Raw genomic sequence first — 17,483 nt, 5'->3', positions numbered from 1 at the left:
TTGTAAGGTGGATTATTTGAAATATTACAGGAAAGACTATGGAAAGAATTATTAGTTAAGGACAACTAAATGCAATATAGAAATTAAGAAATGCAGAATAAGTGATAAAGAACGGAAAATCATCAGAGGTGTTGACAAAAGTCTAAAATATTGTATAAGATGAGAAGATCTGTCGTATGACTGTTGGAACTGATAGTTAAAAAATCAATAAAAACGTATTAAAAATAAGATTAGGAGTTTGTTCCATTGTTTCTTTTTTTTAAAAAAATAAGATTTTATTAAAGCTGTTTCTTAATACAATAAGGTAAAACAAACTACTGTACATCAAAACAGAAACTGAAAGTGAAAGTAGAATCCTCTTCCTGTTTGCCAGTGGAACAGACTCCCATGAGAAGTGCTGCGCTCTCCTTCCTTGGAGGTTTTAAAGCAGAGGTTGGATGGCCATCTGTCATGGATGCTTCAGCTGAGATCCCTGCGTTGCAGGGGGTTGGACTAGATGACCCTTGGGGTCCCTTCCAACTTCAAAATTGCATGATGCTATGAAAAGTAGCTCTTTCCCTTTGTCTCACACAGAAAACTCTCACCTGGAGAGGTCTTCCCTTCCCTGCCCCTTCGTGTGTCTGCAATCCTTAGACCCCCAGTAACAGCTTCCCTTCCCTTCCTGTGCTCTCGGCTGTTAACTGACCCTCCCCTTGAGAACCAAACCTCATTGTTTTTAGCAATTACAAAAAACATGATTGAAAATCTCTCCCCCACCCCCCACCCCCAAATACGAGCCCCTCTCAGCCACTCACGTTACCTGGTAAACCTGAGCGGCCTCCTCTATAGGAATCACGCTGTGATATTTATGCAACCTGGACCGGTCACAAACCACGCAGATGGACGTTTGATCGTATTCGCAGAAGAGCTTCAGCGGCTCCTGGTGTTTCTTGCAGAGCGCCTGTTCTCCCGACTCCTTGGCTCGCCGCTTGCTGAACTGCATGGCCAGCTCAACGATATTCCACAGGTGCCTGTTTGGCCGCAGGTTCTGCCAAGGGAAGGGTTTTCTGCATTGCGGACAGGAGAACACGTTGGCAATGGAGCCTTCACAGCACTGGGCAATGCAGTCCCGGCAGAAGTTGTGGCCGCAGTCGATGACCATCATCGGGTTCTGGTAATAATCCAGGCAGATGGAACAGGTGGCTTCATCCTGGAGGCTTTTCTCTGGGTTCGGCGCAGCCATTGGCGTCTTCTAGCTGCAACGCAGAGGAACAAAGTTTAGTTTTGCTTACAGAGAGGGGTGTGTCTCCTTTTTGCAATCAGGAAGTGGTTGCCTCACAGGGAACTAGATTGCAAGGGAGGGAGTGATGGAGTGTTTGAAGGTGGTTTTAACTATTAGAGGGACAAACGTATGTTCTGAATCATTTCCCCGAAACAGTATTTGTTTGGGGAAGCCTATCCTGACATGCAGAATGTTGACATGTGCTTTAATCTGATTTTTAACTTACTGTTGATTTAATTTAAAAAAAATGCTTTAAATAATTGCTTTTACATATTTTTACTGCTTATTTCATTACGTTTTTCTTTTTGTAAGCCGCTTACAAGTTTTATTACAGTAAATAATTGTAAAATAAATGCAGAATCTCACTGCATTCAACAGGTTGGCCATACTGATGAAGGACCCGCTATTAAAGATTTATTCAAGCAACCTGATCCTATTAAGTGTGTACAGGGTTGCAGCCCGATGTCCCCTATCATACTGTATGCTATTTAAAGGTGAAGGATGGGTGTTTATGCAAGGGGGGTTTCTACAGAGTTCAAACAACATCTGTATAAAAACATACAACAAATTGTTATGCAACATCAGCATAGAACTGTTGGCCCACCTCTCTTTAATCCAAATTTAACTTTTATGGTGGAAATCTGATGTTGCTTAAAACATTGCTGCCAATAACCCAGGTGCAATATCTGAATATTCTCATTTGCAATGCAAAGCCGCCATCCAAAAGTACCCAAAGTCATTAATACTAAAGCCATCTGCACATGGTTAAAGGCAGATTATAAATGTGTCAGAACTGCCTCTAAGGCCTCGTCCACACTGAGCAGTTTTCCTCTTGTCTGCCTCCTTTCCCAGGGAACCGCCCCCCAGCAAGCTTGAATTACCATTTGAGCACTAAAGAATGATTTTCCTGGGCTTATGGGGTGGGGGGTGGGGTAGAAGAGGATGGGTGACTCCTAAATCTCCTGGCAGGGATGCTTTCATAAAAAAGTTGGTTCCTTTTCCTCATTTGTTCCAAACTACTGGGCTGATGAAGTTATTGCCAAGGGCTGAGCCTGCCTTAATAACTTTGACTCTGTCTTGCAAAAGCAGCATTTACACGAAGCAAAAACTACAAAAACGCCTAAAGCCCGATCAGATAACATTATTATTCATTCGGTTTATTTGTGGCCCAATACAATATGTTTCTAGGTGTACACCCCATGCATTTAAAGCACACACAGTGCCTATTTATTTCCCCTAAAAGAATGGTGGGAAATGTAGTTTCAGAAATTGTAGCTCTGTGAGGAGTAAACTACAGTTCCCATGATTCTATTTTATTTTTTTTTGGGGGGGGGGGATATACTTTAAATGCATGGTGCATTTGCAGCCTATAGTTTTCCTGCAGGGCTACTGCTTCAGTGGAGGAAAAAGCCACACAATGTGTACCACTATGGCAAGCCTCTCTCTCCCCAACAGTTAATTGTTTTATTAGTTTTTAGTACTTTTTGACCCCACCTTCCTCCAATGGGCACAAGCTGACAAAACATGCTTCCTCCCTCCCTACCTCCATTTTAACCTCACAACAACCCTGTGAGGTAGGTGAGGCTGAAAGACTGTGATGGCTCCAAACCGTGACCAGCCAGGTGCTTGTGGGAAGCTCGAAAGCTGGACCTGAACCTTCCAACACTGTTTCTCTAGGCGCCCACGACTTCTAGAGCTGTGCGAGAGGGAGACACACCTTTTCTCTGCACTAAAAAGCCCCGAACGTTGCAGCTTTTCCTTGTTAGGGGAGTCGCTCCTCCATCCCTTTGATCTTTTCCGAACCTTTCCCCGGCGCTCTAACCACTATGCCACACTGCCACCGCGCCGTTTAAATTGGAAAAGCAAAACCTCTTAAGCAGACCACGCTTCGGACCTCCCGGGGTTTCTCCCATGGCTTTTCAGCTGTCCCATCTCCACCCATGTCGCCTGCAGCTCTCTCTCTCCGCCCACCCGCCCACCTACCTCGCTCTGCTCCCCTCTTGCTCTCGCCTGCCAAAATGCAGCGTCCGACCCCCGGGAATCATCAGCCAACCTGCAAGGCAAAAGCCCGACCCGGCCCGGCCTAAGGAGAGAGCCCAGCAGCGGCCTAACTCCGCCCCGCACAGCGCTCCCAATCTCTGCCGGCTGCGTCAGCTCTCCTATAAGGCACCCATCTGGATTATAACAAACCAACAGAAAAAGGGAGCGGGGCCTTTAAAAAACTGGAAATAAGGACATGAGTTTGGTTTGCTGCCATAGGCAGCTCCCAGAGGTTGTCTCTTCCAGCTACCCCCAGGTGGTTTCCTTAAGGGAGAAGAAAGCAAACAGCTGTTTTCTGATTATTATGATTTCTAAATTGGTGTTGCTTGCAGCAATTTTATGCCCACTGCTTTGCAAGGTTCTCCTGAAATAATTTAAAGAAATAAATGTGTGTAAGAGGCGTGGGGGGGATGTTCGGGTGCATTTTACCCCACCCTGGATATACAATGCTGGCAAATACTTTTCCTGCCTGCCTGGAAACACTTAAAGGCGCAGGAGCTTGAGAAGGCTGCGGAATGAATTGTAGTGTCCTGGGGGCTCTGGGTATTTAGCAAAAAAAGAAAAAGACCATGCCAGAGTCCAGAAGGGGGAGCTTCACAATTGCAGCGGGTCTGGTTTCCCCCAGGTCCTAGTGCGACACTAACCGCTATACCACACTGCTTCTCAATCTTCTTCTCAAGGAAATGGAGGAATCCTCTTGATTTTGTTAAAGCCAAACCACCACTGCATTTCGGATTTGCACCGCAATCCCAAAACACAGTTGCAGAGAGAAGACTCGCACGAACCGGATGCTTAGAAACAGCTCTGCAGAAACTTGCACACCCATTCAACATGCTGGCTCCAGAGCGCATTTAGAAACCCTTTTCAAGGTTAGCACACGTGCTTGTTTCTAAAACTTATTAATTTAAGTGTGTGTGTATATATATATATATATATATATATATATATATATATGGATTATGGCGAGTATAAAATTGTAAAACTCAGTAAAACTTTTAAAAAATAAAAGTGTTTACCATCACGAAAGAATGGCCAGGCTGCCCAGGTCATGCAATCAGTGACCATGATGAGGTATCCTGGGAGACAGGATTTCTGCTGTAGATGGTCTCCTTCTGTAATGTATATATTATGTTTTGGGGTGGTGGTCTTGGGCTACAGGGTGGCCAATTTCAAAAGTTATTGTTCAGGGTTCTCCCTGTTGGGAGGGACCCTGTTGCAACAGTTCCTTAAATAAAGATCAGGTTTACTAGCCGCTTTGCTTCTCAAAATACTGTTATTTTTCTCCTGCCAATAGGAAACCCTCTATATGGGCTCCTGAAATACCCCAGAAAGGAAAGAGCAGTTTTTCTTATAACAATAGTAGCAAACACAAAGTTTGAAAGGCCTGTGTTTGCCTTAAAGATGTATAACGAAGCTGCTAAGCAACCCTTGCATTTTCTTTCCTTCACCACCACCACAATGAGGGCTGGATACTTAAAAAAGAGAAAGTGTTTGGGCTGCATCTTGCAAGAGAGGAGTATTGAATGAAGCCTGGCCAGCAGCTGTGACCCAATAAAGCGATTTCATACTTTTGAGTTAATTAGTAATCTGCTAACTAGGGTCAAAAGTAGCAAGAGGCTATCCACCATTTCCCGCGTCAGTGCCTCAACATAAAAGTACTCCTTCCTCTTCTCCCAGGCTTTCTGCCTGGGAAGAAACGAAACGCCCGATTGCAGGAACACGAAAGCGAAACTGAGCTTGCCTATTCTCCTCCAGCTCTCGGAAAACGGCTGCTGCTGCTTCTTGGGCGATCATGGCTACCGCAGATCCAGCAAAACACCTTCAGGACGAAGTCACTTGTTCCATTTGTCTGGATTACTTCAAGGATCCAGTTATGATCACGGAGTGCCAGCACGACTTTTGCCGAGCCTGCATCACAAAGTATTGGAAAAGATCAGGAGCTTCCATTTGCTGCCCGGATTGCAGAAGAGCCGCTTCCTGGCAAAGCTTGAAACCCAACCGGCGCCTGGCGAACATGGTGGAAGCGGCTAAGCAGCTCCGTCTGCAACAGGAGCAAAGTCCAGGAAGGGAGAAAATGTGCAGGGAGCACAAGAAGCCTCTGAGTCTGTTCTGCGCAACAGAAAATGCCCTTATTTGCATGTTCTGTGAGAGATCCAAGGCTCACAGAAACCACCGTGTTATTTCCCCAGAAAGAGCTGCTGCAGATTACAAGGTAATGACGGTGCATTTTAGCAAAGAATGCAATTGCATGTGTATGCCCGGTGCAGTTGTGATATCTCTAATCTAACCACGATATAGAACAGAGACAGGGAACTTGTGGTCCTCCAGGTGTTTTGAGCCCAGCTCCCATTAAACCCAGGCAAGGGTGATGGGAGTTGTAGGGTAGCAGCACCTTGAGGGTCACAGGTGAGTAGCCTCTCCAGATATAGAAGGTGAACACCTCACTTGGTATATTTCTCCTACCCTTTTCAGAGCTGGTGTTTTAAATCTACAATCAGGGTTAGTTTCAAACCACATTGTGCCAATTCTGTTTGAAGTGTGATAGTGGTTCACAGAGCTCTCTGCAAAGGTTGATGTTTGATACTTCCAGAGACCCACCCTTCGCCCTCAATAATGGGCAGCCTCACCACCATTTTGTGGGCCAGCCTCTTTCAAGTGTGGCAGCCATTTTGTGACGGGTTTACAGGAATTTCCCCTCAAAATTCCAAGGTGTCAATTGGCCCCCAAAGGTTGGCAATTCCTGTCTTAAGCAGCCACAGCTGTTTCTGTCTTGGGGTCTTCCTTGTGCATAACATTTATAGTGAAATGGTTGCCTTTTTGTTTTTTAGATTTTTTTCACAGGTTGCCACATGAAGTGCTATATTTTTTTTAATAATGCCAAAAATTTGTAAAATCCAGATTCTGTAAAAGAGCCTGGGTGGATCCTGTGATAGGAATTTTATGGTCTTAGACATATGGCAATGTTCATAAGTGTACCAACCAAGCACATACATAGATCAGCACAGGAAGACCGACCTGGAACCATTTTGATTCCCAAACTGACCAAATGTTTTCTCTGCAAGGTCAAAGGAAAATGGAAAAGCCTCCCCATTGTCTTTTCCTTCACAAATCCTCTTAAGGGTATGTCTGTGTTTGAATAGGGTGTGAGCCTGTGACTTGGTCCAGGAACTAAGTATTTATCATTAGAAAAGACTAGCCAGGCTCTCCAGGAAATCCAATCAAGTAACCTGCCAGACATGAGATAAACGACAGGAGAAAAACAACATTCAAAATTTCTGTTTTAGACCGCCTTTTCTGTGATGTAGGTGTGATGTATCTGAGGGGTGGTCTTAGGTTACACCCCTTCTGTGATGTATGTATGATGTTTCTGGGGGTGGTCTTGATCTACAGGGTGGCAATTTCAAAAGTCTTTATAAGGCCTTGCGCGCCATTTTTCTGGGTTCCTCCTCTCTCCTGCGGGTGAGGGGAGCACCCTGTTGCAACAGCTTTAATAAAGATCAGGCTTACTAGCTGCTTTGCTTCTCAATATTTTCTGGTTGGCCTCTGTTATTCTCTCCTACCAATAGGGAACCTATGTAAGGACTCTATACGGGCTCTTGGATACCCCATAAGGGAAAAGGGCAATTTTTGTTTACAACAGTGGGCGTGTTTTGTTTTGGCCACTTTCCTGGGACCTGTGCCAAGCTGTGCCACTGTAGCAGCTGATGGAAGTTGAGAGCCCAACAACTTCTGGTCAGCTGCAGGCTCCCCCTGTCCCATCCTATAAACATTTTCAAGTCTGCTGCTTGTTGTAAATAAAACATTATCAGTCTGCAGAAACTTTTAAATCTACCATATCATCCATTATCTGTCCTTAGGGTATACTACTTGGACATCTAAAGGAACTGAAAAAAGAAAGAAACAAGATTCTGTCGGTTAAATCAAATGGTGAGAAGCCGTGCCAGGAGCTATTGGTAAGAATTGGCATAACTCAGGGGTCAGCAAACTTTTTTAGCAGGGGGCCTGTCCACTGTCCCTCAGACCTTGTGGGGGGCCGGACTATATTTTGAGGGGGGTGAACAAATTCCTATGCCCCACAAATAATCCAGAGATGCATTTTAAATAAAAGTACACATTCTACTCATGTAAAAACACCAGAGAGGCCCCGCAAATAGCCCAGAGGTGCATTTTAAATAAAAGGACACATGCTACTCATGTTAAAATACGCTGATACCCGGACCGTCCATGGGCTGGATTTAGAAGGCGATTGGGATGGATCCGGCCCCCGAGCCTTAGTTCGCCTACCCATGTGCATAACTCCTCCTTTTAAGGCCTGTCTACAGTGAGCTGATCACCACTGGCAATGTTGTCATTTGAGAGCAAGGATCTGTGTACATTGGGAGTGTGATTTGATAAGGATCCACATTCTCCTGACCTATGTTATATTTTACATTACTGTAGTATCAAGGAAGGGGAAAGGACTAGATAAGTGCCTTGATGTTGTTGTGATCATGAAGTTGGAATATGTTTGAGGCTGCTTTCAAGTCAAGATTTATGGGTGAAACAGATTTTCTGGATCCATTTCACTTTAGGCCTGGGTTTGGCACTGAAACCAACTTTCCCAAATGCCCCCTCATTCTGAAGCATGGAGGGCGACAGAGAAAGGGCTTTTTTTGCTGGTGGCCCCCAATTTGTGGAATAGGTTTGCATGGTGCCTGTGTTAATACCTTTTTGTACCATGTGATGATAACGACTTTTTTTTTTTACTCTTCACCAGCAGGCCCCAGGTTGGTTTAAAACAATTTAAAATTCATGATTGAAAACAGTTTAAAAAATACAGTCACAGGAGTTGAAATATTTTAATGTTATCCTGTATCCTGTATCCCATTTTAGTTTCTGTTCAGTGAATGGCTGGTGTGTTCATTTAACACTCTCATATGTTTTCTTAACATTTGATGTGAACACCTGAATGAGATGTTAATCAATTTAATTCCAATTACGTGCAGTGCTTTTTTCCAGGGGATACGCAGTACCAGCACATCTTTTTGTTGTTGTTAAAAAGTGTGACACTTGCTATAACAATTTCACGGTGAGTACCAGCACCTATTTTTCTAGGAAAAGCCCCCACTGAGTATGTGATATATATTCTAATGTGATATTATTAGGATCTGGATTGGGCAATCTATTAGAACATCCCATTGTCATTTGTATCTCTCCATTGTAGAAAGAGACAGAAGCCAAGAGGGGGGAGATTGTGTCTGAATTCCAACAACAGCGGCAGTTTTTGGAGGAACAAGAGCAACGCCAGCTGGCCAGGTTGGAAGACATAAAAAGGGAGATTGAGAAGAGAAGAAATGATTATGCAAACAAATTTGAGGATGAAATATTCTACATCAACGATCTGATTGGTGATATAGAAAAGAAGGGCACTCAATCACCAGATGAATTCTTGGAGGTAGGTCTAGTATTCTGAACCAGAATGTATTCATGACAGAAATATCCTGCATCGGTGACTTGATTGGTGAGATGGCAGGTAAGGGTGGCCAATCGGCAAAAGATTTTTTGGAGCTGGTATTCTAATCCAATATTGATTCATAGCCAGCACAAATTGGTTGGCAGAGGCAGCTGGCCAGCAGCTCACTGCATGTGTGATAAGCAATGGTTTAATAAGAAAAATGGCCACCAATGGTTGATTTTTTTCCAAGTAAGTTGTTCTCATTGAGTATGCATCCCTCATCATTCTCAGAATGAGTTGGAGTTGCAACCACTTTCAAAGTCCCAAGTCTCTTGAAAAACGGCAAAGGGTAGATCGACTATAGCGTTGGATTGAATCCCATGTTTTTTGAAGCCAAAGAAGCTAGTGGACATGTGACTGTCAAATTATTTTGTAATTGATTATCACTTTATTCCTACCCTTTATATACAAGCATAGAATGCAAATCCAGGTATGTAAAGCAGACTGAAATGAATGAGGTAATTGATGGAACGCTAAACCATGTAAATTCAGCAGTTCTAATCTTTCCCATCAAAGAATCCATACAGGGGAGAAACCATATCCTTGCTTAGAATGTGGAAACAGCTTCACTCATATGAGAAGTCTCACTTCACATGAAAGAACTCATAGTAGGGAGGAACCATTTTAAATCCTTAGAATGTGGAAAGAGCTTCAATTCCAAGATGAGTCTCACTTTCCATCAAAAAATTAGTACAGGGGAGAAACTGTATCACTAGTTGGAATGTAGAAAAAGCTTCATTCTGAGCCCCCATCTCACTTCCAATCTAAGAATTCATCCATGGGAGAAGCCACAACAGTGCTGAGAATGTGGGAAGAAGTTCAGTGAGAGCCAATCTCACAGTCCATCAAAGAAGTCATACAGGGGATAAGTATATGTTGGAAGAAAGATGGTATTAGAAAACAATCAAACCTAAAGAAATTCTCATGCACATGTGAGAAAAATGAATATTCTCTGTTAGTAGAGTTAAATAATTTTTCATATTATATAGATTTTGCTTTAGTTGTTTCATGCGTTTATGAGAGAACTCATAGTAGCCTGCATATCAGGCAATACGCAGACTCTGAATCCCGGTGGAGTGTTAGTTTGGAGAACCAGCCACCCCTCTCCCTTTCTGTGGTCACATCCATACAATGCATTTGAAAGTGCATGGCTCTGTCTAAATAGTCCTAGGAACTGTAGCAGAGTTACAGTCTCAAGCACCATAAACTAGCTTACAACAACAACAAATCTTTATTACGGTCGTAGGCCAGCATAAGGAGGGTGGGATACAATTGTTCAAAACCTTTAAAAAACCCCAAAACTAAAATGAGTTAAAGCAGAAAATATATTTTAAAAGTCTATAAGAATCCAAAAGAAGCTAAGAAAATCTAAAAGAAGGGTTAGGAACATTAGACAAGAGTGAAAGAGTGTGAGACTATACCTATCAGTCTACAGAGCACTCTTAATAAGAGTGCCCATTATATCTAGTTTGTAGCACAGGTCATCCAGCAAATTTTGAGTGCTGCCGTGCAGAATCTGGCAACGTATGTTGTAGCAGGGTTGGTACCTGAAAGTAGGGAGGTACAGAATTGTCCTGTGTGCCCTGGGTACTTATGCAGCGTTGGTAAGATGAGGCTAGTATGAATGTCTATAATAAAGACACTGGAGAAGCACATGCTCTGTTGTTTCTGTTTGTCCACAGTCACAGGGCACTGCCTCTCCAGATAAGCAATCTTCCTGTATCCGCCTTCAAGGACAGCTGAGGGGAGGCCATGACATCAGCCAAAGGCCCTCCGGTGCTTAGGGACTTTTAGGTTTAGCTAGATATGCCATAGGGGAGAAACTAGCTTACAGTTTCTAGGATTCTTTGGTTGAAGCCTTGTGCTTTAATGTATAGTGTGCTTGTGACCACAGTTCTCCATTGTGAAGTTACGTAGGGTAAGTTTACAATTGGAGAGCCAAGTACGCTGGTGAAATTGACCCAGCTTTCTCTTGACACTAGGAAAGGGAGGTGGGCAGAGATAATTAAGGAAATGGCCATGCAGTGGATCCTTCCTCACAGTTGTGCAAAATTAGCAGGAAGCAGGCAAGGAAGTCTCACCCTTTCGTGAGTGGCCAAAGAGACACTTCTGTGCAAGGGGAAGAGACTAGGATGTGAAAGATGCCATTGTCAAATCTATAGACCCGTTTGAAACAAAAGGATATCTGGAGGACTAAAACAGCTTCATGGAAGACATCTGTTAGAAGGTGACGAGAGAACCATAACAGGAGTAGGATGAAGTACAATTGTAAATCCACCTTCCTGCACGACAATCACAGGGTTTAAGAAATCTGATAACAAGAACATTTTTGTCTTTCACACAGGCACAGTGGGAAAGAGGCTCAAAACTGGTTCGTTCATCCATTTTTCTGTAACTACATACCACCCAATTAACTACAGTGGACGCTCGGGTAGCGAATGTGATCTGTGCGGGAGGCACATTTGCAACCCGCCGCGCCACATCTGCGCACACGTGGGTCACGATTTGGTGCTTCTGCGCATGCGCAAAGCTCCAAAACCCAGAAGTAACCCGTTCCGGTACTTCCGGGTTTGGTGCGGTGTGCAACCCGAAAACACACAACCTGAAGCGTCTGTAACCCGAGGTATGACTCTACATTCTACACAGTTCACAACTTAAAATAAATTAAAAACAAATATAATCGGATAAAACAATTGAGGCAGTAGCAGCCTAGCACAGAAGTTAATACAAAGCCGCACGAAGCAGTATAAAATCAATAAAAGGGCATTGAAACATAGCAAAGAGAGAAACAATTGTTCTAATATATATATATAGAGAGAGAGAGAGAGAGAGATATGATGATGATGATGATGATGATGATGATAACTTGTTGGCGTCCAGCAAAGTCATACTCTGAGCAGACCCATTGAAACCAATGGCTTTGAGTATTATTAACATTGGATGTCACCCATTAAATTGAAATTACACCGTGTGCAAAATGTAGCTAATTTGTCTTTGCTCTTTTCACTTCTAGGGTATTGGAAGCATACTGGACAGGTACCTACCTTCTGCTTTTGCTTTATAACAATGCTTGACTTACTTGGGGCCCCCTCTCGCCTCCCCAACTACCCTTTTAATCGCCTCTTAGCTACTGTTTTAAGGCTGCAGGGAACCATCATTGGGTTAAAATGGGCGAGTCAGTGGGGCAGGGCTTTGGGGTTTCATTAAGGGCCTTCCTGCCCTCAGTCCCACTCCCCTATAATTTTGAATACACCACTCTCTTATTTTATTGTGATAGGTCTTAAATTGGGTTTGACAAGGGAGTCCTGATTAGTAAAACTAAATGCATAGAGCCTAGCCTAGAGAGAGGATCCAGACTTTGATCTCTTTTGCGATGACACTGAGTCGTTCATCCCCATCTCCCAGCAAACCTGAGTGCTCTCTGTTTTCAACAGCTACATGCAATGGCAGGGCAGAAGTTTGTCTGGTTTAGGGGATCCCCAGGCTTGGGGAACCTAATGTCACTCTTGAGACCTCTGTCTCATCATATCAGGATAGACAGCCCTTGGCACGCAACTCAGGATTCCTTTTTAGGCGGAGCACAGAAGTAAAAAAGAAAAGTGGTGCCTTTGTGTTAGCAAAAACAGGGATTAAAATTTTGGATGTTGAACTAGGTAAAGACGCCATGATGGAATCCACACACACATTTTTAAAAAAATTATTATTTTTTGAAAAATACATTGAATTTGCCATAGCTCACTGTCACCATCTAGTGTCACATTTGTATATTGCACTTTACAACACACTTAAAATGTTTTATATGCAGCTGTATAGCTGAGTCCATCACTATTTCATCCCAGAATCCTAGGTATGTAACCTGATCCCTTTGGCACAAAGTAGAGACCTTATTCAGCCTGCAGTCTCCACCTTGGTGCAACAGATAGCAGGTACGGCTACACCTAGGATTCTGGGATAAATAATCAGTTGTCTACCTAGTTCACTATCTAAGCTGACCTCAGTCGACATGACTACAAGATCCAGCACAATTTTTGTGCTTTGTTTTTCCTTGCCTGCTCCCCTTTCTCCCGGTGCCCAATCCGTCACTTAGCATAACCTCTAGCTTGATTAAAGGTGTTTCCAGACTGATGCTACTGTAGGGTGGGATTCAGTCACATACCGGCAATTTGATTGGAAGGTTTTGCACAATGTAGCTACCTCCTCAAAATCAGACTTTCTTTTGAGATAAGGACAGGTAGATGTACTGCAAAGTATGGGGTGATGCTTGCTTTGACTTCACTTCCCTGTAAACGAATCAGGATGAATGCTCATTAAATAGCCAATGTCATCCAATCTCCTTTGAAGCAAATCGGCATGTATGTAAGCAGGTAATCTAGAAATGGCCAAAGATTTCTGGAGAACTCTAAAGCTTGCTGAAGGGGCCACGGCTATAAGGCTCCTACACTTCAGCATTCACCGTTATGCCATTAACTATGAGGCCGAATTTAAACTTTTTACCATCGTAGCACCCATATGCTATCAAGTGGTGGATGAAGCTGCAAGCGAGCCTTTGTGAAGCAAAAAAGGTGGCAGTTAAAATAAGGGACTGTACAACTAGATTGAGGGTGGTCCTTTGAATATCTCACTTTCTCCCACTAGATGCGAGACAGAGAAATTTCAGTTTCCAGCTACTCCTGCTTCTGCAGACATGAAAGAAAGGCTGAGGAAATTCTCTCAAGAAAGTGCATCTTTGACGAGTTCTCTGAGGAGAGTCAGAGGTTTGTAAAAGAGAACCCTAAATCGGATTGCAGGGATGAAACATGAGGTGCCACACTCCTTATGGTCAGCAGCATTCTACCTTTAAGAGAAGCGTAGCAGGGTGATGCGAGCAGCCATAGATTCTCCCCCATGGTGCTCGTTATTAGAAAAAGAGAGTGACTTTGTGCTAGTGTGGTTTGATGGCTTAGATAAAAGGTCTGGCTAAGACCAGGGACGACTAGTGTCGAGGCTCCATTCAGGCATAAGACCCATTAAGCGACCTTGGACCACTCTGATTATAGATAGAACTAATAGAATTGTAGAGTTGGAAGGGATCATAAGGGTCATCTTGTCCAATCTCCTGCGCCAGGCCTCCACATCTGGACTGCAAGCCAAGTTGGCTATGCCCTGCACATCTGCCCTGCACCCGCCATCAGGAGCAGGGCAGGTAATGACCAGGCTCAGTCGAAAGGGGCTTTGTAAGCTAATCAGCAGTGCCTGAGAAGCCCTGTGCAAAGAACTCGGGGGGGGGGCGGGACCTATCAGCTGATACTTTGGTCTTGCAGAGGGTTTTGCTGAGCACCTTGCAAGGCCTGGTGATTAGCTGAGAGTCTGGCCTAGTGAAGCCCCTTGCAAAGCTCTCTGTTAGACCCATGAAGTGGGAGGAGGGGGGAAAGGGTCACCTGACATCATTATGACATCAGGGGGTTGTCAAATCTGGCTCGTGATGGGGTGGAGGAGAGAACAATCTGGCCAGTTCCCCATTCTTGTCTCTTGCTATCGAGTCGCCATTATGCAAGTTGTGCACCTTAAGTATGGGGGAAAGGGCGTTCGCTCTTTGCTACCCAAAGTGTGTGGCATGTGCCCCATCTCTTCTTCCTGGCTACCCAGAATTCATCCTGTTTATCATTCTTACCACTACAGCTGCCCTTGCTTTTAACAGAATCATTCATCGTATCAGAGATGTTGTTCATTTGTCAGTTAGCCATAGGAACATGAGTCATGCATTAGTCGATAATTATTGTAGTTAACAACAATGCTTCATTTTGCTGCATGGTTAAACAGGCTACAAGGTTCCTTTTGTTAGCCTTATGATGGACGTTTTACCTTGCTCTCTTTTCTCCTAGACGGTTCTGAGTCCAACTGCTCTCAGTCCAACACAGTCAAATCAAAATGGATAAGAGGTAAGCTGCTAGTTCTGGAGAGCAAAACAGGCCAGATGTTGGAGAGTTCCAGCATTTGATGTCCTGTCCTTTCTGTCTTCAGATATAAGCTGCTGCAGGGGGAGATCAAACTGGACTGAGGCCCTGGCAGCAGTGCTGAGGGGCAGCGGAATCAAGTTAGTCCCTGTACTGTTACTCCAGTCTAAACCAACTCCCCCCAGCAAATAAATAGCTTAAGGGGGACTTAGATTGGGGGAAATGGTGTTGTGGAAAAGGTTACATTAACCATTTTCCAGCTCAAGGGCCACATTCTCTTCAAGACAGCCTTCCTAAAAAATAATAATAATAAAAATCAATTTTTATTGGTTTATAAGCTGCACACACACAAAAAACCCCCAATAAAATAACACACAGCACATAACTCACAAATAACAAAAATAAAATAAAATAAAATAAAACAGTACAATGCAAAGACACGAAAGATTTCAGCCGTTGACTTCCGACCTCCTTGATGTGGGTTCTTTGTTTCCTTGTTACTTTCCTTTATTTTTCAATAAATATAGCCTGTATTATATGCCTTACGCAGTTCCGAGAGTTGTTCAAAGCATCGAAAGTTTTAAATATTGTCCATAAATCTCCCATTCCTTTTTAAACTTTTGGGTCGGTTGATCCCTGATCTTTTCCATCATTTTCACTAGTTCCATTTATTCAAGCCGTTTTGCTTGCCACTCCTCTTTTGATGGAATTTTATCTCCTTTCCACCCCTTAGCAATCAGCATCCTTGTTGCTGCTGTTGTTGCATACAAAAACAATCCAGCCTTGAGAGAAGGCTGTCTCTCAAGATAGCCTTCGAAGGACCACAGGCCATGCTGGGTGGTGCCAGAAACAGAGCCATAGCTACAGGGGGGCTAGCCAGGGTTTTTGCCTGAGATGAAGACTTCAGAGGGGCACCATTGAGACTCCCAGCCTCCCAGGCAAACTGAGCCTTTGACCCGGGTGAAATAAATCCTAGTTTTGCCCCTGCCAGAGGCAGAAGTGGGTGAAGCAGCAAATGTAAATTCAATCTTCATTTCTGCATACGCAGCCTCCTGCTTTCAACTCTCACCCTGCATGTGCCCCTGTATTCTCGCCATGCAAATTTTGTTGTATGTAAAGGGACCCCTGACCATTAGGTCCAGTCGTGGGCGACTCTGGGGTTGCAGCGCTCATCTCGCTTTATTAGCCGAGGGAGCCGGCGTACAGCTTCTGGGTCATGTGGCCAGCATGACTAAGCCACTTCTGGCGAACCAGAGCAGCGCACGGAAACGCCGTTTTCCTTCCCGCCGGAGCAGTACCTATTTATCTACTTGCACTTTGATGTGCTTTCGAACTGCTAGGTTGGCAGGATCAGGGACCGAGCAACGGGAGCTCACCCCGTTGCAGGGATTCGAACCGCCGACCTTCTGATTGCCAAGTTCTAGGCTTTGTGGTTTAACCCACAGCGCCACCCGTGTCCCTTGGTTGTATGTATTGGCCTAATTGGTTCTGCATATCTCCCCTTCTAAAGAATGCATGCAATTGCGAGCTCAGTACACTACCTTACGGAAGTAACCAATTCTGTTAAGCCTTTGTCTTGCTCTGCTTCCTGTTCTCTTTCAGAAAATGTGGTGTTGGATCCAGAAACAGCCCATCCCCGGTATATTGTGTCTTCAGATGGAAAATCAGTACGGTGGGGAGATGTCCGCCAGGACTACCCCTACAACCCAAAGAGGTTTGAATACGCCCGCTGTGTGCTTGGAACGCAGGGATTCAGCTCTGGGAAACATTATTGGACAGTAGATGTCGAGGATGTTGACCACTGGGCTGTGGGCGTAGCCAGTGAGTCTGTGGAGAGGGATAGAGAAATTGATTTTGAACCTGACGAAGGGATCTGGGCGATGGGCTTTAGTTATGATCAGTACAAAGCTCTGACTTCACCTCCTACCGTTTTGGAGCCAGAAGAGGATCCAGTAGAGATCCAAGTTTCTTTAAACTATGAAGCAGGGACTGTGGCTTTTTATGATGCTGAAGATAAGACCCGCCTCTTTATTTTCCAATCAATTGATTTTGAAGGGGAGGAAGTTTTCCCCTTTTTCCGGATTGTCGATTCATCAGCTCCCCTCCAGCTGTGCTCTTAAAACACATGGTTCTTGGCCTTTGCTTTGCCTTGCCTTGCCTGGCTGCTCAGACGAGTCCAGGTATTAGTCCCAAAGAGCAGCGGATATCATTTCTGTGCACATTGTCTTTGGAAGTCTGCTTCCATCCCAGGCTGCTGTCCCACATTCCCCTTCAGCAAAGGACCAAAGTGTTTTGGTTTGACTGTGCAGATGATAGCTTTATAATTCAGTACAGCAAAGAAGCACTATAATATTGCAAATACGGTTTCTTTAATTTTGCACCCTCTTGGTGGTGCCAATGGGGAATTTCCTCCCAACGCAAGTAGCAGCTTCAGAGGGATTATCCTTGGGACCAAAGCAAAGGTGGAAAGGGTTAAATCCTCCACCGCATTTTGTGATTCTCATAATCATCAGCTTCCCTCACTCAACATTTTGCAGTTTTAAAAACTTGCATGCTAAATGCAAGGCCATATTTTGTCTGGTTTTGATTCTTAGTTTATATTAACCACACTATTTATTAGCATGTAACTCCTCAGGTTTTTTTCTTTAGCTTTTAACGTTTAAGAAACCTGTGATTTGATGTCGTGATTGTCGCCATTGGAGTCTTTCACTCATTTCATTAATCCGCCAATAAAGTTATTAAAAATTCCTTTTAA

The 17,483-nt window shown here is 44.0% G+C and overlaps 2 protein-coding genes across 5 annotated transcripts in view; one reads left to right on the top strand and one right to left on the bottom strand.

Annotated features, from left to right (window-relative positions):
- The window catches only part of LOC310756923 (zinc finger protein RFP-like), a 15,983-nt gene extending 11,555 nt beyond the window's left edge, over positions 1-4,428 (bottom strand). The window contains exons 1-2 of one of the 4 annotated variants that reach the window (XM_083601868.1): positions 4,318-4,428; positions 800-1,235 (exon numbers count right to left, since the gene is read on the bottom strand). In XM_083601868.1, the coding sequence (XP_083457994.1) occupies positions 800-1,222 (423 nt within the window). In that variant the 5' untranslated portion in view covers positions 1,223-1,235; positions 4,318-4,428. The other 3 variants (XM_083601869.1, XM_083601866.1, XM_083601867.1) reach the window with 3 other exon arrangements.
- Positions 4,104-17,483, top strand: LOC310756890 (zinc finger protein RFP-like). The gene is made up of 8 exons (XM_083601810.1): positions 4,104-4,170; positions 5,057-5,513; positions 7,159-7,254; positions 8,505-8,735; positions 11,809-11,831; positions 13,431-13,549; positions 14,657-14,713; positions 16,331-17,483. The coding sequence occupies exons 2-8, from the start codon at positions 5,094-5,096 to the stop codon at positions 16,846-16,848; spliced, it is 1,464 nt and encodes a 487-aa protein (XP_083457936.1). The 5' UTR covers positions 4,104-4,170; positions 5,057-5,093; the 3' UTR covers positions 16,849-17,483.

This window comes from Podarcis filfolensis (genome assembly GCF_964270895.1).
Source record: "Podarcis filfolensis genome assembly, chromosome: 2".
Lineage (NCBI taxonomy): Eukaryota > Metazoa > Chordata > Lepidosauria > Squamata > Lacertidae > Podarcis > Podarcis filfolensis.
This window is presented reverse-complemented; position numbering and strand designations above follow the sequence as displayed.

Excerpts from the sequence above, each read along its gene's own strand:
- LOC310756890 (XM_083601810.1), top strand. The coding sequence starts at position 5,094 with ATGGCTACCGCAGATCCAGCAAAACACCTTCAGGACGAAGTCACTTGT. Across the intron at positions 11,832-13,430 it reads ATTGGAAGCATACTGGACAG|ATGCGAGACAGAGAAATTTC; the intron begins GTACCTACCTTC and ends TTCTCCCACTAG. Across the intron at positions 13,550-14,656 it reads TTCTCTGAGGAGAGTCAGAG|ACGGTTCTGAGTCCAACTGC; the intron begins GTTTGTAAAAGA and ends CTTTTCTCCTAG.